General features: G+C 50.2%; 8 protein-coding genes across 8 annotated transcripts; 5 read left to right on the top strand and 3 right to left on the bottom strand.

Moving 5' to 3' along the window:
- The first annotated feature begins 751 nt into the window (after window positions 1-751).
- On the top strand, window positions 752-6403 carry POJ06DRAFT_243129 (uncharacterized protein). Its single transcript, XM_056186311.1, has 3 exons — window positions 752-1800; window positions 1855-5065; window positions 5119-6403. The coding sequence occupies exons 1-3, from the start codon at window positions 776-778 to the stop codon at window positions 6145-6147; spliced, it is 5265 nt and encodes a 1754-aa protein (XP_056047359.1). The 5' UTR covers window positions 752-775; the 3' UTR covers window positions 6148-6403.
- A 32-nt stretch (window positions 6404-6435) lies between these two features.
- POJ06DRAFT_243123 (uncharacterized protein) lies at window positions 6436-7597 on the top strand. Its single transcript, XM_056186310.1, has 5 exons — window positions 6436-6627; window positions 6724-6759; window positions 6808-6913; window positions 6971-7114; window positions 7188-7597. Exons 1-5 carry the CDS (start codon window positions 6563-6565, stop codon window positions 7428-7430), a joined length of 594 nt encoding a protein of 197 aa, XP_056047358.1. The 5' UTR covers window positions 6436-6562; the 3' UTR covers window positions 7431-7597.
- On the bottom strand, window positions 7598-8621 carry POJ06DRAFT_243118 (uncharacterized protein). The gene is made up of 2 exons (XM_056186309.1): window positions 8304-8621; window positions 7598-8243 (listed from the first exon to the last, which is right to left on the bottom strand). The coding sequence occupies exons 1-2, from the start codon at window positions 8512-8514 to the stop codon at window positions 7678-7680; spliced, it is 777 nt and encodes a 258-aa protein (XP_056047357.1). The 5' UTR covers window positions 8515-8621; the 3' UTR covers window positions 7598-7677.
- Window positions 8606-11311, top strand: POJ06DRAFT_243117 (uncharacterized protein). The gene is made up of 3 exons (XM_056186308.1): window positions 8606-10374; window positions 10433-10792; window positions 10840-11311. The coding sequence occupies exons 1-3, from the start codon at window positions 8961-8963 to the stop codon at window positions 11286-11288; spliced, it is 2223 nt and encodes a 740-aa protein (XP_056047356.1). The 5' UTR covers window positions 8606-8960; the 3' UTR covers window positions 11289-11311.
- Window positions 11312-13090, bottom strand: POJ06DRAFT_204790 (SRP54-type protein). Its single transcript, XM_056185349.1, has 3 exons — window positions 12879-13090; window positions 11735-12821; window positions 11312-11680 (listed from the first exon to the last, which is right to left on the bottom strand). The coding sequence occupies exons 1-3, from the start codon at window positions 12954-12956 to the stop codon at window positions 11493-11495; spliced, it is 1353 nt and encodes a 450-aa protein (XP_056047355.1). The 5' UTR covers window positions 12957-13090; the 3' UTR covers window positions 11312-11492.
- Window positions 13091-13449: 359 nt separating this feature from the next.
- On the top strand, window positions 13450-15359 carry POJ06DRAFT_243113 (Scramblase-domain-containing protein). Its single transcript, XM_056186307.1, has 7 exons — window positions 13450-14148; window positions 14209-14232; window positions 14288-14342; window positions 14405-14496; window positions 14554-14690; window positions 14834-15124; window positions 15194-15359. The coding sequence occupies exons 1-7, from the start codon at window positions 13780-13782 to the stop codon at window positions 15213-15215; spliced, it is 990 nt and encodes a 329-aa protein (XP_056047354.1). The 5' UTR covers window positions 13450-13779; the 3' UTR covers window positions 15216-15359.
- POJ06DRAFT_243110 (DHS-like NAD/FAD-binding domain-containing protein) lies at window positions 15360-16783 on the bottom strand. The gene is made up of 2 exons (XM_056186306.1): window positions 16186-16783; window positions 15360-16118 (listed from the first exon to the last, which is right to left on the bottom strand). The coding sequence occupies exons 1-2, from the start codon at window positions 16634-16636 to the stop codon at window positions 15403-15405; spliced, it is 1167 nt and encodes a 388-aa protein (XP_056047353.1). The 5' UTR covers window positions 16637-16783; the 3' UTR covers window positions 15360-15402.
- Window positions 16784-17560: 777 nt separating this feature from the next.
- On the top strand, window positions 17561-18867 carry POJ06DRAFT_243107 (G protein-like protein-coupled receptor : PQ-loop). Its single transcript, XM_056186305.1, has 4 exons — window positions 17561-17888; window positions 17980-18069; window positions 18123-18306; window positions 18362-18867. The coding sequence occupies exons 1-4, from the start codon at window positions 17622-17624 to the stop codon at window positions 18661-18663; spliced, it is 843 nt and encodes a 280-aa protein (XP_056047352.1). The 5' UTR covers window positions 17561-17621; the 3' UTR covers window positions 18664-18867.
- The last annotated feature ends 482 nt before the right edge of the window (window positions 18868-19349 follow it).

Here is a 19349-nt window from a genome sequence, read left to right as displayed (position 1 = left end):
CAGCGGCCAGTTGATAGTGACGACGATATCCTATCCCCGATACAACCCTAAGCCACATTTCAGGGGCAAGGTGTCTATCTCGCCAAATCTCGCCGACCAAGCTCGACCATCGAGGACACAAGAAGCCCGGCACTGCCAGCAAGTCTCGCGAATGTTCGATTTCAAGGCTTGCGGGATTGCCAGTGCAGTTGTATATTCGAAACAAACGACAGCAGACAAACAACACCGCGACCTAACCCACCGCAGAACGATGGCCACAGCAATTGCCACAGGAGTTCCTCAGTTATGGCGCAAATATTAGGTAATTTATGAAATTCATGCCAGGAACGGGGCGGTGACCACCTGAGCGCGGTGGCGAAAGAGACACAATGGAGCCATTGGCAAATGAAAACGTGCCCACACCGCCACCGCCCAAATTCAGGTGCGGCCGCCCGCCTTGTTCGCTGCTGGCCGACCGACAACGTCTTTGGCTGCTGTGTCCTGAACGATTTACCAACCTACGTTCGTGAAAATATGAATATACTATGTAATCTATGTTAGTTAAACGCTCACTGTAGTAGTACGCAAATCGTAGCTGAAAATTTCGCAGTCTCGTGGCGGTCGTACGCAAAAAGCCAAACCTGTTCATGGCGGCTTGTTCATACTAGGGTTTATTCAACCCCGCAGGAGGCACGTTGCTGTCCCTCCTACCTTGATTGATATTCGGGCCCTGCAAAATAATCTAGACCGTCGTCTGCCCCGTGCTTTCACAATCTACCACACCCACACCTCGCAAATGGCATCGTCGCCTCGGGGCCCAGGACAAGGGACCGGACGACGATTCCCTGCCGCCGCATCGTCAGTCCTCGATGAGTTCGACCTTGTCGACCGCGCAGGCCCACACCAGCCTGTCCGCTACTCTGCCGAGCTGGATCGCCCGACCAGCTCGGGCTTCCGGCCAGTGACACCTCCAGTGCGGCCGTCGTCGACCGTGAACGCGACCAACGTCGTGGCTGCGGGCACGTATGCTCCAATCATCGCTGTCGACGACAACACGATGGGTCCGCCAGTGCGACCGAGCCAGCTACCCGATCTTCCTGCTCTCATGACAGCGAATCCACTTACACTCAACAACGCGCCCGAATTCGCGTCTAACCTGGCACGTCCAGTCCTGTCGCCCCAGACCGCGACAGGAACAACGACCGCGGCGTCGCCTGGCGACCCTGCCCGCAATAGGCGAAGAGGATTCAGTTTGCGCACCCAATTGTTCAACAGACAGCTCGAACACGCCGCTCAGTCCCCGATCGAGCTGATGGAGAATCTCAACAACCCAGCACCGGCGTATAGTCGCATCGCCCCTCAGTACGCGCACAGTCCGAATCCCAGCGCGATCGATGTTGCCGAAGGCACGCCGCCGCCGCCGCCGTCCGGCCAGGCAGACCTGGGCGACACGGGACAAAAGCTCTATCGCCCGCATGCTATCTACCCGCCGCCGTCGACAGGCACTCTACGGCAGACCAGCAGTCGGCTGCCAAACTACTCGTCCTGGGCTTCGTCGCGCCTGTTTCGGTCTGGGTTTCGGGGAAAAGTCGACAACACGTACAGGAAAGCGCGCAACTTTGTCCTGGGCACTAACCGGATCCCGACATCAAAGGGGGGACGGTGCGTGCCTTTGGATCTCAGGCGCAGTGTGGCCGCTGGCTTGGTTGACGACCGGACTGACAAGCCGTATGTCTCGAACACCATCGTGTCCTCAATCTACAACCGGTACAACGCTATACCCCTGTTGCTGTTTGCACAATTTTCGAAGCTCGCGAACGTGTATGTCCCCAATTTTGCTTTTGTGTGATCGCGGCAGCTGACAAACTCTCGTAGGTACTTTTTGGTTGTTTCAGCCCTGCAAATGGTGCCGAATTTCTCAACCACCGGCACTTACAACTCCTTCATCACATTCATGTTTTTTACGGCAATCTCCATGGCACGGGAGGGTTTTGACGACTGGCGCCGTCATCGGCAGGACGCGTCGGAAAATAACAACGAAGCGCTTGTGGCCAACGTAGAGTGCGACGGAGACGGCGAGCGAACAGTGCATTGGCGCGCCACGGCCTGGAAAGATATCAAGGTCGGCGATGTCGTCAAGCTGCGCCGAAATGACTGGGTCTCGGCCGACGTGGTCGTCCTCCACGCCGACGGCATGGGCGATCTCGCGTACGTCGAGACTGCCGCACTGGACGGCGAGACCAACTTGAAGAGCAAGATTGCGCTCCCAGTTCTGGCCGAAATGTGTCGCACCGACGAACTCTTGGTTGCCGACACGCATGCGGATTTCGTGATTGAGGACCCTAATACGGATTTGTACAGCTTTGAAGGAAACGTGACGGTCAAGGGCACAAAATATTCGCTATCAAATGACAACATACTATATCGCGGCTCGATCTTGCGCAACACGCCCCATGCGATCGGGCTTGTTGTTTTCACGGGCCAAGAAACAAAGATACGCATGAACGCGACCCAGGCGCCACGCGTGAAGGCGCCGCGACTGCAACGCAGAATCAACAACATCATCGTGTTCATGGTCCTGTTTGTCATCTTCATCGCTGCCTTCTGCACCGTCATGGAGCGCGTCTGGGTTACCGATAGGTCGCCGTTTTACCTACCGTCCTCGGACATCCCGCTGATTCAACTGATCATGAGTTTCGTGATCATGTTCAACACGCTGATTCCCCTCTCCCTCTACGTGTCCATGGAGATCGTCAAGATCGGCCAGCGGATCATGTTAACTTGGGACGTCGACATGTACCACGAGTCGACAAATACCCCGTGCGAGGCGCACACCTCGTCCATCAACGAGGAGCTGGGCCAAGTCTCGTACGTGTTTTCGGACAAGACAGGCACACTGACCGACAACGTCATGGTGTTCCGCAAAATCTCGGTCGCTGGCCATGCCTGGCTTCACGATCTCGACGTGCAGCAAGAATTTTTCCGCGAAGAGCTCAGGCGGCTGCGACAGGACGAATCTAAGGTCGCCGACGCCAATGGCAAAATGCCGGCCCGGCCGTCAAGTACTGTCATCCGGACGTCGAACGTCACGATCGAGAGCATGACATCAGCGGTTGACCACCCGCACGACCACTTCCGGTCAAAGAGTCTGAATAGTCCGCCCGTGCCAATGCCAAAGGCGTTCAAGCGCGCCGCGACGATGGAAGCCGCCTTCGAGACGAGATCTCTGCAACACCAGCGCAGTCTCTCGAGCATCCGGACTGGCAGCAGTACTGGCCCGCACTGGCACTCGACCGCGTACGGACCGCAGCCCGCGCCGACTCACAGCGAGAGTACGCATGTGACGAGGTCAACGGTTGAGTTGCTGCAGTATCTCCAGCTTAAGCCCGATTCGCAGTTTTCCCGCCGGGCAAAGTTCTTTCTGCTCGCGATGGCGCTGTGCCATGCGTGTATCCCTGACCGCGGGGATGAAGACAATGCGGACGCTGGGTCTGCTAATAGTGACAACGACGGCGATGATGAGGACCCTGACGACGACGACGACGACGACGACGACGACGACAGCAAAATCCAGTACCAGGCCGCTTCGCCCGACGAGCTCGCGCTCGTACGCGCCGCGCGAGATCTCGGCTTCGTCGTCGTAGACCGCCAACTTAAGTCCGTAACAGTGCGGACGTATCCCAACGGTTTTGATGCGGACGCTACCGTCGAGACATATGAGATTCTCGACACGATCGAGTTCTCGTCGGCGCGGAAGCGCATGTCGGTCGTGGTGCGGTTTCCCGACGGCCGGATATGCTTGCTATGCAAGGGCGCTGACTCGATCATCTTCGAGCGCCTCCATTCCGCCAAGCTTGCGCAGGCCAAGAAAGCCGAAGTACAACGCCGCGTGACATTGCGCAAGAACATTGAGGCGTCTCGTGCGATTGAGCGCACAGGGTCGCTTCAGCATCATCACGATGATGACAGCGGAACAAACTCTGCGCGGCAGAGTTTCGCGGTCGCGCGCGCCAGCTTTAGTCGTCCGAGCTTGAATTTGAGAAGGAAGGAAACGTTGGGGCACTTGGACGACTTTCTAAAATCGGCCCAGGCACGGGAAGCCGGTGCGGACGTGTTGCAGACGCCGAGGATGTCGGTCGACGTTGAGATTCCGACGTCTGCTGGACCAGCCGGGCGGTCGTCCTTTGCGTTTGGTGAAAATTCCTCGACAGCAATCACGGCGAGTCATCCTGCCCCTCTTGCCATCTTAGAGAATATGGTTGATGAGACAGTGCCATTGGATACGGCGGCCGTGTTTGAGAGGACCATGAGCCATATTGACGAGTTCGCGACTGAAGGTCTGCGAACTCTGGTTTACGCTCACAGATTCATGTCCGAGGACGAGTACAAAGGCTGGGCAAAGATCTACAGCGATGCTGTCACCAGTCTTGAGAATCGAACAGAGAAGATTGAGGCTGCTGGCGAACTTGTTGAGAATAACTTGGAGCTGACAGGTGCGACCGCGATCGAGGACAAGCTCCAGAACGGTGTGCCGGAAGCGATCGATAAGCTGCGTCGGGCAGGGATCAAGTTGTGGATGCTTACCGGCGACAAGCGCGAGACCGCTATATCGATCGGACACTCGTGTAGACTTATTCACGATTTCTCGACGGTGCTGATCTTGCGCGAGGACGATCCGGACATGACGAGCAAGATGGCCGCGGCCATGCTCGAGCTCGATGACGGCTCTGTCGCGCACTGCGTCGTCGTCGTCGACGGCGGCACGTTGGCGTACATTGAGAAAGACATGACCATCATGACGTTGTTCATCGAACTAGGAGTCAAGGCGGACTCGGTCATTTGCTGCCGCGCTAGTCCTTCGCAGAAAGCGCTCCTTGTTTCTGCAATCAGGTCAAAAGTGAAGGGTTCGGTGACTCTGGCGATTGGCGACGGCGCGAACGACATCGCAATGATCCAGGCGGCCGATGTCGGTATTGGCATTGCCGGCAAGGAAGGTCTTCAGGCGTCGCGGTCGTCGGACTACTCGATTGGCCAGTTCAGGTTTTTGCTGAAGTTGTTGCTTGTGCATGGGCGGTGGAATTACGTGGTGCGTATTCTTTCGTTTGGCTCCTACTTGCAGAACACTGACGAATATTGCAGCGTCTGAGTAAATACGTACTGGCGACTTTCTACAAAGAGTTCTTTTTCTATCTCACACAGGCCATGTACCAGCAATTCACGATGTATTCGGGCACAAGTTTGTACGAATCGGTCTCTCTGACAATGTATAACACGCTCTTCACGTCTCTGCCTGTTTTGTGCGTCGGTATCTTCCTCCAGGATCTCAGTCCCGAGACCTTGGTCGCCGTCCCGGAACTGTACTCGACCAGTCGGCTGAACAAGCACTTCAACCTTCGAATCTTTATTGGCTGGATGTCCGTCGCCAGCTCACAGGCAGTCCTCGTCACTTTCACGATGGTCTATGTCTACGCGATCCTGTGGCCGCGTGACAACGGTCTGTATCCGATGAGTACACTCAACTTCGCCGCCATCATCGCCGCCATCGCGGTTAAGCTCAACTTTGTCGAAATGCATAACCGGAGTTACCTCAATTTCGGGTCGCTGATTATTAGTGTTTGCGGATGGTTCCTGTGGACGGTCTGCCTGACGCAGATTTATCCCGAGAAACTGACACTGTACGTCGTCAAGGACACGATGGTGGAGACGTTCGGCAAAGACCTGGTGTGGTGGGCGACATTCTTGTTATGCTGCGGCGTGCCGGTTGTGTTTGATCTCGTTCTGGTGTCTCTCCGGGCGGGTCTGCTCCCGTCCGACACAGACGTGTTCCAGCAGATCGAACAGGACCCCGAACTCCGCGATCGACTCGAGAAGGATGCAGAGATGGAACTCTCGAACAGCTGGGAGGGCGACAAGCGTCGGCAGAAACGGCTACACAAACGGGCCGAGCAGGAGGCTGCGCTAAGAAACGGCTTCGAGGCTGAGGAGCAGGAAGTTCAAGAATTACTCTTGCGTCGAGCAAACACGGGTACGGGACTAACCTATCAACGAAGGACGCGAGACGTCGACACGGTAGCGCCGAAACCCCGAGGCAGCGTTGCTAGCGAATGGAGCGCGAGTTCCAATAACGCGTTTGCTGGCGGCCGTGTGCAGTTCAGCTCCGAGACGTGATGTTTGTGCGTTTTGTTTTTTATTGTTGATACATGACAAAATAGTGGGTTTGGCTTAGATTTGATGTATTTTTCTTACTGGCATTGTTTGGCTTTAAATGACATGGTTGCTTTGGGTTTTTGTATTTCTTTCTTTTGCAGAGAATCGTTTGGCATTCTTATATGATTTTTTTTGTGAGTGATACTATGACTTCGATTAGACATGAGACATGGTCGATATATCTTTTGGCTGAAATATATGATATGGCTTGTGCAAATATTTTTGTCCATGGAACAAAAGACGGTGAGGCTGGACTTTTGTGTGGCGCAGCGATTTTATATCTAATCAGTAGCCTGCACCGCCACATTTTATATGCTGACGTCCCCCCCATCGGCCCCGCCGAACTAAACAGACACCTTGGCGATATTTTGGAAGCATGTTGCGCAGTCTGATCCGGTGCGCTCGAGGCACAATGAGTCTCGAGAAGAGGCAGTGGTATATGTGAGTGTGTTCGACATGTATGCATACAACGTATATGTGTACATGCGCTATTGATATTTAGACGTGGACGCTGACAGATTGGTTTGCAAACAAAAGGTACTCTGATGCTCGCTCGTGGGAGATCAAATGGGCGTAAGTACACATTTAGTTATTAATAATATTCATATTTACGAAAATAAGGGTGTTCGGGGCTGTTATTTTAAGCATATTGCTGTTATTCGTGTTGGCGTATGTTCACGCCCGGCACCGGTTAGCGAAGGGGTTAGAGCCCTTGCGGTATCATGCTGTATGTCATTTCCACGAATTTAGGCTGGCGATTTCTGTAGATTTTAACTCGAGATAGTGGCTTGTGCAGGGCAGACTCCAAGCCATTCAACGGCAAGACCACGCGTACGGCGGCGGCCAGATGTATCGAGAGCAGTATTCGGTGTATCCGGCGTATCCTATGAACACATTAAATGGCAACCGCGCGGATATGGCGCCCCCGGTATGTATCTTCTTTTCCGTTCACATCAATGTACTTGCACGTCAAGTAAGCGTGAAGACTAACACTCATTTAGCCCCCGGCGTACGATCCTAGATATCCCGCGCCACCGCAATATATGCCTCCGACAGATACAAAGGCATATGATGCGGCGTCGGCGCTGTCGTCGCCGGACGCAGCGTCAACTAGCACTTCACCGTCCGAAGGGCAGACCGAGAATCCGTATCGATCGGGATTCGCACGACAACATCCGGCTGGGGACATGTTGGTGGGTGGTACGGCATATCGATACGACATCGATATGAACCGTAGGATGTAGAGCTAGAATGACAATAAAAGTAATAGTGCACAGATTTTTTTTCGTCTAGGTTTACTCTTGGCGAAGAACCGTTGGAAACTATTTGTATGGGACTTCTTTCGTGCTTTGGGTAGACTTTTTGTTGGTGGAGTTTTTCAGGGACGCCTAGATACGGTTGAGAATAAATTTGTCTTGGAATTGCACAAAATTAGGTCTCGAGAAAAGTAAACAAATAACGCTAATAATATCACAACTCCGTATATACAAATTAATCCAAATCCATAGCGTCGTTGTCGTCTTCTCCGTCTCTTAGATCGAGGTCCTCGTGGTTACCGTCACTCGGTTCTCGCTCGTCGTCGCTCCAGTATTCATCATAGATCATACTATCGTAATTCTGTGCAAATGCTCTCTGCCTGCGATTCTTTGATTTACTGTCTTCGGCATGTCGCGCAAGTGACTCTGCGATAATCTGCTCTTTCGGTTTATACAGTACCATACTCGTCTCCTGATCTCTAAACGGTATTGCCATAGGAATAGACTCATAAGCAGCCTCTTCGCGACGACGCAGTAACGAGTAAGGCAGGTCCATGATCCTCCGCTCCAAGTCAGGAACAAACACTAACTTGTCCTGGCATTCCATCTCGTCTTCTTCTTCATCCGACGTAGTATCCAGCGACGATATGAAGATTGTGTGCGCATTGCTGGTGTCCATACGCTCGCCGTCGTCCTTATCTTCAGCGCGTAGCGGTCGGGAGCGGTCCCAATAGTCGTAATGTAATATTTCCTCATGATTCTTCTTTCTAGGCGCCGGCGACGATGCCTCGCTTCCAGAATCTATGCAATCGTACATGAGAAAGAGTCGTCAACCAATCAGTGTAATTCGACCAAACGTACCCAGTGACAACAGCGTAAACGAGTCAACCAGCCTCCTCTTCGCCCGTGCCCTCGTCGCACTGCAATCAGAATCATGCGGCGAGCGAGATCGTTTCAGATGAGGCGACTGCATCCTGGAGCCGAGGTCGCTCGGCTCGCCAGGAGACCCTGTCGAATGGGAATTATAGTATCTCGAAACTCGCGGCTGGTAATCGATCGCGGCTGCCGACATGAGTCAAGTCTTGGCGTGGAATTATCATTCTTCCACCTGCTGCCCTGCTCGGACAAAATATGACGTTCCAATAAATGGAAGAAAACTAAGCTTCAGTTGGTTTAGCAGCGAAACAGGTCGAACGCGAGCGGAAGCTTGCAGAAGAAAACAGAAAGAGCCCTAACCCGTGGCTCACTGGCCACAGCATGCGCCGCAATGCGCCACAGTTAGCAGAATGCCCCCTGAGGTGTTGCTAGGCCGGGAACGGAGTAAACAAACACAAAACACACAAATAAATGTGGGATGCTGGTTGCCATGTGCAAGTTTGTCTCATTGCCAACTTGTCTTGTACTCGATACGACTTCTCACTCGCCAACCTGCTCTGCGACTCTCTGTGCCCTCCAGCATTGCCGCTGCGTTGCACTGTTTGTTAACAATTGTGGAATAAACGTTGTGGTTCGAGTGGCATGAGTTTCTCAAAGCAGCAGCAGCCCAAGCACACCTACGGCCGTCGCGTGCACAAATCCCGCCATTGGCAGGGGCTTACTGACACCGAATTATGGGCTCGAACTAGTCCTGTTAAGAAGATTAGCAGTATTGTTCCGATACTCTCGCCAAAGTCGAGAAAATCTACAGATGATGCCGCGGTGGACAATGGTGCAGGCCTTGACAGCAGAGAAAACATCCGTGCGGACCGGAGTGCGACCAGGACACCCGATTCACCAGCCAAATATACCAAGGAACGCAGAACGAATTTGATTGTGCGGGAGGATAAAGAGAACGGTCTGCAAGTCCCACGGAAGTCGACGATGTTAAAGCTGAAGTCGGCGTTGTCTGCAAGTATGGTCGAGTCTCCCCGTGAGCCTCTAAGCGGCAAGAGCGTCAACCATCCATCTACAGCACCAGGTGTATTTCAGCAGCCAGATACAGATAGTGAACAACATAAGCGAATGCCGATAATTTACAAGCTACCGGAAGTGAAGATTGATCTTTCAGATCTTTCCGTGTGCTTGGACGTTATATTGAAACCAGACCTGGCCAATCAAATTAATCCTATTCTGGTGCCATTGTCGTCTTCTGACTCAGTCTCACTCATAGCTCTTAACGAAGAAATTGACAAGTCGTCTATATCAACCAGCTCAGAACTTCTGGCCACGTCCACGCCAATTTTATGCCGTTCTCAAGAAGACGATGTCAGGACCAATTCCGTACAGAAGTCTGTATCGCCGATAGCTATTCCCATGCGAGATAGTTCATTAGTGGATTTGAATTCAATTTTGTCTTCTCCAATAACGAAGGACAGAGTATCTCCTAAGAGTAGTCCCTCGAGAGAGGCGAGGATTGTTCCCTGTACCCCATCGACCCCGCCTTCATCGCCTAAGATAATTTCTCCTATTGGACAGCCTTTTGGTACACCTAAAGGTACGCCACTACCGTCGTCGCCGCTACACGACAGCACAAATTTATCGGACCTGGAAGAGATAGTTGATGCAAGGTCCTCTGTTCTCGATGACCTGCTGAACTGCTGCACATCTAAGGAAGTCCGGAATTTCTCAGAGTTTATTGCATCGTTCCAAGATCGTTGGAGATTACAGAAACTTGGTGAAGCATCTTACAGCGAAGTTTATTCAGCTATTCACTGCGAGTCCACCGCATCTCACGTCTTGAAAATCATGCCATTCGGCAAGACCGATGCCGAGATAGAGCAGGCGTCAGTGTGCGACATTGCAAACGAGTTAAAGATATCCAAAACACTGATGGCCTACGATGGCTTTGTCAAAGTAATTGATGCGCACGTTGTGAAGGGCAAGTATTCAGATATTCTCCTTGAACTGTGGGATAAATTTAATGATGCCGAGGGATCTGAGAATGGTCGTCCAGGTAAGTACAACTTGGAACTCCTAGAGACTTTGCTGTCAAATGCTAAAGAAAAGTTTAGATACCTATGAAGAAGACCAGTACTACTGCATCATCATTCTCAACAACGCTGGCACTGACCTGGAACACTTCGCGCTCAAGTCATGGAGAGAAGCAGCGGCGATATTCTGGAGAGTCGCACGATCGCTAGCGTACGCTGAAATGTTCGTTGACTTCGAACACCGCGACCTGCACTGGGGAAATATCGTTCTCGACCGACAAGACGAGATTTCGGAGATGATGGCGGATATGAGTTTAGACGATGGACACAATGCTGTTAACTTGAAGGTCACCATTATTGATTACACGCTTTCGAGGGCAAAATGCCATGGCGCCCTGGTATATACAGCGCTGGATGATCCGACTATCTACAGCGGTAGAGGTAGGCGATAACTCTAGAATGACGGGTCAATTGCTAATTACAAGCAGGGGATTACCAGTTTGACATATATCGATTCAGTAAAAAGCTGTTCACGCCAGTAGATGACTCCATGCCTAGTGAACAAGCGCTCGAAGAAATAACAGACAAGGTATCACGGCGACGGTCAAAGGGCTTTTCGCAAACGACTGTAAAACACAACTGGGCCGAATATTGTCCAAAGACAAACGTTCTATGGCTCCATTATCTTGCGGAAAGATTGATGAATCACAAGCAGCTGGCTGCCCCACGACTTGGTCGTCAAAGCAGCCGAATCGCGTCCGCTCACGAATCTGTATCTCAGTCTGAAATTGAAGCGTATCGATCACTGGAGGCAGTCTTCAAACTGATTGACCCTCGGAAGAAGCGATACGCAGGTAAGAAAGGCACTCAGAAGCAAATACTCTGTGCTCACGATTTGCTAAATTGGGGTCGCGATGAGAATATTGTGTACAGTTAGAGTTTAGACGAATGCAACGAAGATTAATGACGATACCACGGATTGTTGTATTATAGTCTGTACATCAGGGAGAATGTAGGGGTTACCAGATTGTCATGCCTCACAAGAGTTGCTATGGTGAATATTCACACATAAAGTTACATCCAATATCTGCAATCCCTCGCCGGACAGAACATTTATCACATACAACAATCTGCTATCTGCTTACGCTCGCAGTCGTTTCATTTTCGGCCGGGGCGGCTTCTTGCCGCCTACCTGTTTGACCATACGTGCCATGGTTCGTTGCTGCGAGAGCACGTCCTCTACTTCCCGCACCGAAGTGCCGCTGCCTTTTGCGACACGCGTCAGGCGAGTTGGCTCTGACACAAAAATCTTTCCATCGCTGTCAAGCTCTGTTTATCTGATTAGCATGGCTCATGCGGGCGAATATTTCCAAAAGTCCTTACCTTTCTCCGTCATTGAATCCATAATATACATCATCCTCTTCAATCGCTTGCTGCTTTCTTCCTCACCGACTTCTCCCATCACTTGACTCATACCCGGAATCATACCAGCCATTTTCGATAGCGGTCCCATTTTCATAATATTGCTTAATTGATCTCTCAAATCTCGAATCGTGAAAATACCCTGCTCAATATGCTTCATTGTCTCCTTCTGATCCAGGTTCATGTGTTTAACATGGTCCACGAGGCCCCTTATGTCGCCCATACCCAGCAGCTTCGAAATGAACTGCGTTGGAGTAAACGGTTCCAAATCATGAATATGCTCGCCAGTACCAATGAATACAATCGGAGTTCTTGTCGCCGCCACAGCAGAAATAGCACCACCGCCCTTAGCGTGGCCGTCCATCTTCGTCAGAATGATGGCACCAAAATCGGATGAATCCTTGAACGCTTTACTTTGTGACTCTGCAGCTTGACCGATTGACGCATCGAGAACCATGATTGTTTGGTCAGGTTTTACGGCTTGAGAAATTTGTACCATCTCTGCAAAGAGTTCTTGCTCCTGTCTGTGCCGGCCGGACGTATCAACGATAATAATGTCGAACTTTTCTGACTTGAATCGCGCAACACCAGCCGCTGCAACAGCAACGGGATCGGTCTCCGTGTATGAGCCGTAGTATGGCACCTTCGCTTTCGTAGCATTCTGCTTTAACTGGTCAAACGCGCCAGCACGGAACGTGTCTGCACAAACCAATCCGACCTTGAATCCTCGCCGCTGGTACCACAGTGCAAGCTTAGTGCACGACGTGGTTTTTCCAGATCCTTGTAGACCGACAAACATAATGACATTGCTACGTCCCTTTTTTGGCTTGAAAGCTGGAGCATCTCCATTCTCCGACTGGCAATCAACTAAAGCGCACAGTTCATCGAAAACAGTCTTCTGCACTAATCGCCGCTTATTGACACCAGGAGCCTGATCTTTAAGATTGATTTGCTTCTTTATATTGGCCCGCAGTGTTGACACAAGCTTAACATTTACATCAGACTCTAGTAGAGCCATGCAAATTTCCTTTAACATCGAGTCAAGCGCCTAATAGCTTATTAATACCACTGCTTGTGCACTCTATATGGAAAACAATGCGCTGACCTTTTCATCCACGACATTCGACCGAGTCAAGTCCGACATGGCGGCGTTAATACGCCGACCAAGGTCTGCTAAAACCATTGCGACGTGTCGATTGGGGATTGAAGAATTGAAATAATTGTAAGCGTTCCAAATAAGAAAAGAGTTCTTGATGCTAAAAACATTAAATGCTATAAATATGTTGAGAACTTCAATTCTCCATGCCTTATCGAATGGTCACTTGTTCGCCAACTTCAGTTGAACTGTCACCAGAAGGAAACGTGGTGCACGTGATATGCTAGTCCGCAACGCACTTTCAGCCCTTCCTTCGAGGTCCGTTAACCCTAATCACTGTATCCGGTTGCAGCCCCAATATTTCATAGAAACGTAGAACGGCTGAATATTGTTAAAATTTACGGTAAAGTATCTTAGAACTACATATTAAGGTTAGTTTGGCTCTGTAAGTTCACGGTAACCGCATTGTGGTAAGTCTGGTGACGACAGTGAACCAACCGGCTTCATTTTCTTAAGACGAGTGCGAACACACAATTAAGATTCAGTCCAACCTTCATTATTAGAGTGCTCTTGTTAGCGTGCGTTTGTCTCGTCTCCTTGATGGCATCGGATCTCGGCGTTGTTAAAACGCTGGGTCTGGTGCCGTCTAATACAAGGGCCTTACATTCGCGGACATATATGCGAGTATCTGAACTATGCCGTAATTAAAATCGCGAACAAGCTCTCATTTGGTAGATTTATTGCTTTCTATTTTCTTGGCCTGCTTGTTGACTAAGTCGTTGTTTGTCACGTTCGTATCTGATTCAGCTGGTACCTGAACACATCTGAGTCTCAGTCACCGAAAGAGCTGCAACACTGGCTTATGTGACCCTCTCGCGATTCTGGTCAATAATAAGTGGCAAACCGATAAATGCTTGCATTACGGCCGTTTCGGGCTGGCTTCTACCGGCCGCTTTCCAGGTGGGCGCTGACGTCACTTCCGACACTAGATTCGAAGCCGTTATTTCCATCAGCTACAGCCGCGATCCCGCTTTTCAGTCGGACCTACGCATCCCAGGAGCAAATAGATCGCTATACTAGAGCTGGCGGAAGTTTTCGATCCAGGTTTAGGCGCGCCGGGCCACAATTCTATCGAGAGGTCATTGGGCCCAAAGGAGAGGTGACGAGGGTGATTGATGATCCGAAAGGCATCGTTCAACGATCTGACCTGATTACTCCCTTATTGGAGAATCCCGAGCTAATTATTAAAAGAGAAATTGAGATTATTGGGCTGGCTGTGGTGAGTGTCTAGATTTGCCACAATGAAAGCACTGTGAGGCTAACGTCGAAATACCATTAGGGATACGAACAAGCCAACAGATATGTAAGCTGGGCCTTTGATACAGAGGTAGAACGGGGTTAACATTTTATGGTTTTAGTCTCTTATGAGCCGTGATAGGCTGTCACTTGGAAGTATGGAAGAGGTCGATCAAGGTAGAGATATTGATGGTAATAAGTTAGGCAAGTAATGGCTTTGCTAACAGTTGACCGTCCAGGGTTTTTGACTTTCATCACCCGTCAGTTGTATAGACTCCATAGACCATTTACCGTGAGAGCTTATGATGCCTTTGGTAATCATATATTGACGGTATGCGTCGCATTGACCCTTAATTGTCTGGCTTGCAGACCATTCACACTTGTGCAGCTTCGTCGGAGGTTTTCATGGATTAACTCAAGGTTGCAAGTATTCCTTCCGCCAGATGAGAACGGCGAGGAAGTTCTTATCGGCGAGTCGCACCAACGGTGGCATCCATGGCGCCGTCGGTATAATCTATTTCTCAGGTCAGTTCACTTATTGTCCACATCTGCAGTAAGGGATTTTAATAATTGAATATTTATAGGGACGGGTAATTATCGCCTTTAGTATTGTTATTGAATTTATTGTTATAAAATTCGGTATTACCAATGCTAACATTGGATAACAGGGAAGAATCGTTTAACCAGTTTGCTATAATTGACGCGCCATTGCTGTCGTATAGATTCGACCTATTGAACGAACAAGGCAGACTGCTAGGAATAGTATGGCGCCAATGGATGGGAATAGGCACAGAAGTCTTTACGGACGTTGGTGAATATATTCTTGCCATGGACTCGGCCTCTACCGAGGAGTCCATTGCGGACGAAAAGGCTCAAGGAATGACACTGGATGAAAGAGCTGTCATGCTTGCAACCTCCATCAGTATCGACTTTGATTATTTCTCGAGACATAGCGGCCGGTATGTTCTCTTTCCTGTCTGCGATTTATTAGAAGTCTATGATGCTAATCCACAATTTTTCATATGCAGAGGTGGAATTATCGAGCCATGATAGATTACAAACCACGACAATTCTTCAAACACATATATCGAAAGACGTGCTAAGAGGATATGAATGCCATCTCTACCATGTAGCAAGGATGTGATCGGTCTAGTCTATCATTATCTAGTGTTATATATACAATAGATTTTTCAAACCCTCTAGATCCTCAGTCTCTGGTCGCACGCGCATTTGTGACTCAACTGCGGGTATATGCCAGCGGACGGCGTTGCTCATTCATTATGTCGACCACTCCACCAAGAATATCCCCAGCGATAAATGACACTCTAAGGTCTCCAGGCAAAAGAAGTTCGTGCTCTCCTCTCACCGGTCCGACGTTTATTATGCCGATTCTCTTACCGTTAATCTTGTTCTCCTTTATTAGCCGAAAGGCGGAATACGTCGCGAGTGAACTAGCGACGACCAGTATCTTGTCCGCCACATTCATCTTTTGCTCTGCGGCTCTTCTAACAGGGTCGTCGACAGACTCGCCGAAGAAGACCACATCCGGCTTGAGAACGCCCACGTCCTTGACCTTTCGCTTAGAATGTGGAACTATAACATCTATGTTCGCTTCTGACCAAGCACCATTGGATGTCGATTTCGCTGTTCCCTTAGATGCGCAGGCGGGACATGTAGGATACTTGAACTCGTCGTAACTGATCCTAGCTGGAAGCTCAAGGTCACCGTCTGGGTTCAGTCGGAAGTCTTTTATTGGATTCGCTATCCGGTGCTGCGATAGCCGGTCAAGTTCCTGTTGTAGCAGATCTGCCCAATCTGGATTCAGTCTTGCTAACTCTACCTGCAGGTCTGATCGGTCATAATGAGTGCCGCATGTCAGACAGACAGCTGAGGACAACGTGCCATGGATCTCCGTAACATCTTTAACATAAGCAGAATGTAGGGAGTCGACATCTGAGAACTGATTAGTACTCTCGCGCGTTGACCAGGCTCATCGCTCAGTTGTGTTTTATAAACCTACTTTGGGTAACCACACTCCTGAGCCACCCTCTATTAATCAAGTCGCCGACATATTTGTGTACTCGGTTCGGTTTCGCCAGTCGCACGGCCTGCCATCCCAAGAAACTCCGAGCCCAATACCGCTTACGAATCGTGTGATGGTCGACAAATTCGGTGTAGAAGATGGGGCGATGATTCCGATTGAGAGTATATGTCCCCGACGGGCCACGGTAGTCTGGGATACCTGATTCAACAGAGACACCTGCACCGGTGAGTAGAGCAGTCGTACCTGTCGCCGGGTCGAGGAAGTCTGCCGTTGCTGCTATCGCCGCACTGAGGGTCGTCGCCGTCGGAGGCAGTACCATCGGCACAGCTGCCATTTTCAGGTTATACGGCACGCGCAGCATTTTTTTTTTGGACCTGGCCGGTATATGAAATATATTTTCTTGCTTGCTATTATCTCTATATGTCATTCATCTTTGCTGCAAACATGTCCAGGTACGGCAAGGTTGGGAGTTCAGTCTTGTATTAGACGGCACCAGACCCAACGTTTTGACAACGCGTGATCCGATGCCACGTTGGATGCCAGCATAACTGGCAAGGAGCAAGACTCAACGCACGCTCCTCGGTATCATACCAACCAAACCGTCACGTCGACCGCGTATGAAAACGAGACGAGCAAGGCAATTGAACTCGAAAACTCCAGGAGGCAGCGTGGGAATTCGGTCGTTACGGACCCCTTTGTATCACAAAGTCAAAGAGCCAATGAATGGGATCGGGATGAAAATTACGAGGGCGAGACGGGCAGTTTGTTGGAGGTAGCGGTTCCAGACGCTCCTCGACCGAGTCGCGTTCAAAACCGACCGAGCACGCTAACTCGATCGAAGGACGACAGCCAGAGACAAGACGGTCGGAGATGAGAAAAGGGACGCCATTACCTCTATTCTCGCAGCAATTGAGGAATTGAAAGAGAGTAATGATAAGCTTCACGCGGCCAATGACGAACTCAAGGCTGGGAACGAAGAGCTCCAAATTCACACAAGAAAATTGATGCAGGATAACCCTAGCTGTGGACGGGTCGAACCTTGATAGTCCGATCGAGAAGTGGAAACCCAACTTGACGGTGGTCAGAACAGTAATCAGGTTTGCGATGAACACAAGAAGACTGGGCCCTCAAGCCCTGTCGCCTGACGACGCCTGCCCTTGCATAAACGCCCACAGATTTGAGATCTACAGGACCGACCAAAAGAGACGTCAAAGAGTGGGGGGCTGTTGGATGAGTGTCGGATCCCATAACGAGATGGATAATGTAGTTAGCGTAGTTTTAGCTAGGAGTGGGGCTGCATAAGGCCTGCGACCCTGAGAAGCCAATGGGAAATCATCATCATCATCATTCATTCAGGTCAACCATCCAGAAATTTAACTCCCGTCCGCGGCAACTCCTCTCCATTCCCAACGATGGACGTCCCAGTTGCCGCAAACACTCTCGGTACGATCGGCGCAGTATGTTGGTCCATCCAACTAATCCCCCAAATCATAATCAATTACCGCCGCCACAATACCATTGGACTGCAACGCTCCATGATGCTTCTGTGGGCTTGTGCTGGTGTTCCATTGGGAGCGTATAACATCGCGGGGAACTTTAATATTGCGCTGCAGATACAGCCACAGATTTTAACGGTGTTGAGCCTGATCACTTGGATTCAGTGCTTTCACTACGATGATGTGAGTCTTTCGCGTTGAGTAGGGCGAAATGCAGCAGCTGTTGAATTGATTGAGATGGGATTTTTGAGCTTTTACTGATAGATATAAGTAGAGATGGAGATCTATGAAATGCTGCATGTTTGTTGGAGTTATTGGTGCTCTTTTGGGCGGCGTGGAGGCGGGCCTGGTCCTCGGATTAAAGGTTCGCCATCTTTCCTCCTGTTTCCTACTTTTTGTACTTACTTTTGCCTACAGGAAGCACTCAAACAAGATCGTCACTGGCCCGTGACTTTAATGGGCGTCGTATCAAACTTCCTTCTCTCAGCTGGAGTTCTTCGCCATTACTATGATATATATGTCCATCGAACAGTCCGTGGAATCTCCTTCATCTTCGTGGGAATTGATGCAGCTGGAGATGTATTCTCCTTCATCTCTGTGTGTAAGTGCTCTTTCAAAGAAAGCAGATTGCGACCTGAAAACTTACCCGTCATAAGTCTTCCAGCCAAAGCTCGACGTTCTTGGCATGGTCATCTACGCCACAGAATTTGTCCTCTGGTGCGGGGTGTTTGCTTGTGGTGGCTATTTCAACATGGCTCCGTGGATCAGACAGAAAATGCTCCGCAGAGAGATAAACCAGACAGACAGGAGAGAGCATGTGGCGGGCGACCACGTCGATGCAGGTGGAAACTCAAGCGACCTTGAGTTAACGCGGGCTCCAAGTTCGACTTCAGTATTCCGGACTCCAAGGTTAGCTGCTAGTTCCAGGTCGTCAATCAGATCGCGCACTGTGGACTGAGAAACGAGGGATCGCGTTGATTGCCAGCGCAGCGTAAAATCTCCAACTATTGCAATAGATTTAGGGCTGCTCCGAATATTTGCATTTGCGAATAATATTCGGCGAATAACGAATAACGAATATTATTCGCCGAATATTCGTTAGTCGCATCTATTCGCAACCCCTGAACCCTGAAACCCTGAAACTCACAAGCAGTGCTCATAGTTTATTACGGTTCCAACACAAGAAGCAAAGGCATTAAGGCACAAAACGACAAGCAAATGAAACGCGGGGACATAAGCCGCAAAACGAAAGACGCAAACCACAATACGCAAGACTGATGCACTATTCAGGCCTGCTCCTGACACCTATACACACCCTGCAGCAGCATCAACATCCGCATCATCTCTCCCTGCAGTGAGTGTCTTCTCACTCCCAGCAGGTCTCTCCCTCCGTTAAAGAGCCTCTCTACTGAAACTTCAGAGGCAGGGATTTCCAAGAAATCTCGAGCAGCAGCTGCCATCTGAGCGAAATCTCGTTTATTTATTGACCCTCCACAGCAACTTCTGTATATAACTCTGACTGACCGATGGAATAGGGTGACGATGATGAACCAGGGTCTGTGGCCTCTAGAATTGGGCTAGAACAGCGAGTATCAGTTTGACTTTCGTAGCCGTCATTCAGTGCTAGGTATTCCAGGCGGTTTC

The sequence above is a fragment of the Lipomyces tetrasporus genome, assembly GCF_029532465.1.
Source record: "Lipomyces tetrasporus strain NRRL Y-64009 chromosome Unknown POJ06scaffold_1, whole genome shotgun sequence".
In the NCBI taxonomy this organism is placed as follows: Eukaryota; Fungi; Ascomycota; class Lipomycetes; order Lipomycetales; family Lipomycetaceae; genus Lipomyces; species Lipomyces tetrasporus.
The sequence above is the reverse complement of the archived record's forward strand: the minus strand, read 5'-3'. Positions and strand labels throughout refer to the sequence as shown.

What these genes read in the sequence shown, in the direction of transcription:
- POJ06DRAFT_243129 (XM_056186311.1), top strand. Translation starts at nt 776, where the DNA reads ATGGCATCGTCGCCTCGGGGCCCAGGACAAGGGACCGGACGACGATTC. An exon ending in TTTTCGAAGCTCGCGAACGT is followed by an intron (nt 1,801 to 1,854) that starts GTATGTCCCCAA and finishes AAACTCTCGTAG; the next exon opens with GTACTTTTTGGTTGTTTCAG. An exon ending in ATGGGCGGTGGAATTACGTG is followed by an intron (nt 5,066 to 5,118) that starts GTGCGTATTCTT and finishes CGAATATTGCAG; the next exon opens with CGTCTGAGTAAATACGTACT.
- POJ06DRAFT_243123 (XM_056186310.1), top strand. Translation starts at nt 6,563, where the DNA reads ATGTTGCGCAGTCTGATCCGGTGCGCTCGAGGCACAATGAGTCTCGAG. An exon ending in GAGAAGAGGCAGTGGTATAT is followed by an intron (nt 6,628 to 6,723) that starts GTGAGTGTGTTC and finishes TGCAAACAAAAG; the next exon opens with GTACTCTGATGCTCGCTCGT. An exon ending in AGCCCTTGCGGTATCATGCT is followed by an intron (nt 6,914 to 6,970) that starts GTATGTCATTTC and finishes AACTCGAGATAG; the next exon opens with TGGCTTGTGCAGGGCAGACT.
- POJ06DRAFT_243118 (XM_056186309.1), bottom strand. Translation starts at nt 8,514, where the DNA reads ATGTCGGCAGCCGCGATCGATTACCAGCCGCGAGTTTCGAGATACTAT. An exon ending in GTTTACGCTGTTGTCACTGG is followed by an intron (nt 8,244 to 8,303) that starts GTACGTTTGGTC and finishes ACGATTGCATAG; the next exon opens with ATTCTGGAAGCGAGGCATCG.
- POJ06DRAFT_243117 (XM_056186308.1), top strand. Translation starts at nt 8,961, where the DNA reads ATGAGTTTCTCAAAGCAGCAGCAGCCCAAGCACACCTACGGCCGTCGC. An exon ending in ATCTGAGAATGGTCGTCCAG is followed by an intron (nt 10,375 to 10,432) that starts GTAAGTACAACT and finishes AGAAAAGTTTAG; the next exon opens with ATACCTATGAAGAAGACCAG. An exon ending in GACTATCTACAGCGGTAGAG is followed by an intron (nt 10,793 to 10,839) that starts GTAGGCGATAAC and finishes AATTACAAGCAG; the next exon opens with GGGATTACCAGTTTGACATA.
- POJ06DRAFT_204790 (XM_056185349.1), bottom strand. Translation starts at nt 12,956, where the DNA reads ATGGTTTTAGCAGACCTTGGTCGGCGTATTAACGCCGCCATGTCGGAC. An exon ending in CGAATGTCGTGGATGAAAAG is followed by an intron (nt 12,822 to 12,878) that starts GTCAGCGCATTG and finishes ATAAGCTATTAG; the next exon opens with GCGCTTGACTCGATGTTAAA. An exon ending in GGATTCAATGACGGAGAAAG is followed by an intron (nt 11,681 to 11,734) that starts GTAAGGACTTTT and finishes TCAGATAAACAG; the next exon opens with AGCTTGACAGCGATGGAAAG.
- POJ06DRAFT_243113 (XM_056186307.1), top strand. Translation starts at nt 13,780, where the DNA reads ATGCTTGCATTACGGCCGTTTCGGGCTGGCTTCTACCGGCCGCTTTCC. An exon ending in ACGAACAAGCCAACAGATAT is followed by an intron (nt 14,233 to 14,287) that starts GTAAGCTGGGCC and finishes TTATGGTTTTAG; the next exon opens with TCTCTTATGAGCCGTGATAG. An exon ending in TTCTCGAGACATAGCGGCCG is followed by an intron (nt 15,125 to 15,193) that starts GTATGTTCTCTT and finishes TTTCATATGCAG; the next exon opens with AGGTGGAATTATCGAGCCAT.
- POJ06DRAFT_243110 (XM_056186306.1), bottom strand. Translation starts at nt 16,636, where the DNA reads ATGACATATAGAGATAATAGCAAGCAAGAAAATATATTTCATATACCG. An exon ending in CAGGAGTGTGGTTACCCAAA is followed by an intron (nt 16,119 to 16,185) that starts GTAGGTTTATAA and finishes ATCAGTTCTCAG; the next exon opens with ATGTCGACTCCCTACATTCT.
- POJ06DRAFT_243107 (XM_056186305.1), top strand. Translation starts at nt 17,622, where the DNA reads ATGGACGTCCCAGTTGCCGCAAACACTCTCGGTACGATCGGCGCAGTA. An exon ending in AGTGCTTTCACTACGATGAT is followed by an intron (nt 17,889 to 17,979) that starts GTGAGTCTTTCG and finishes AGATATAAGTAG; the next exon opens with AGATGGAGATCTATGAAATG. An exon ending in GCCTGGTCCTCGGATTAAAG is followed by an intron (nt 18,070 to 18,122) that starts GTTCGCCATCTT and finishes TTTTGCCTACAG; the next exon opens with GAAGCACTCAAACAAGATCG.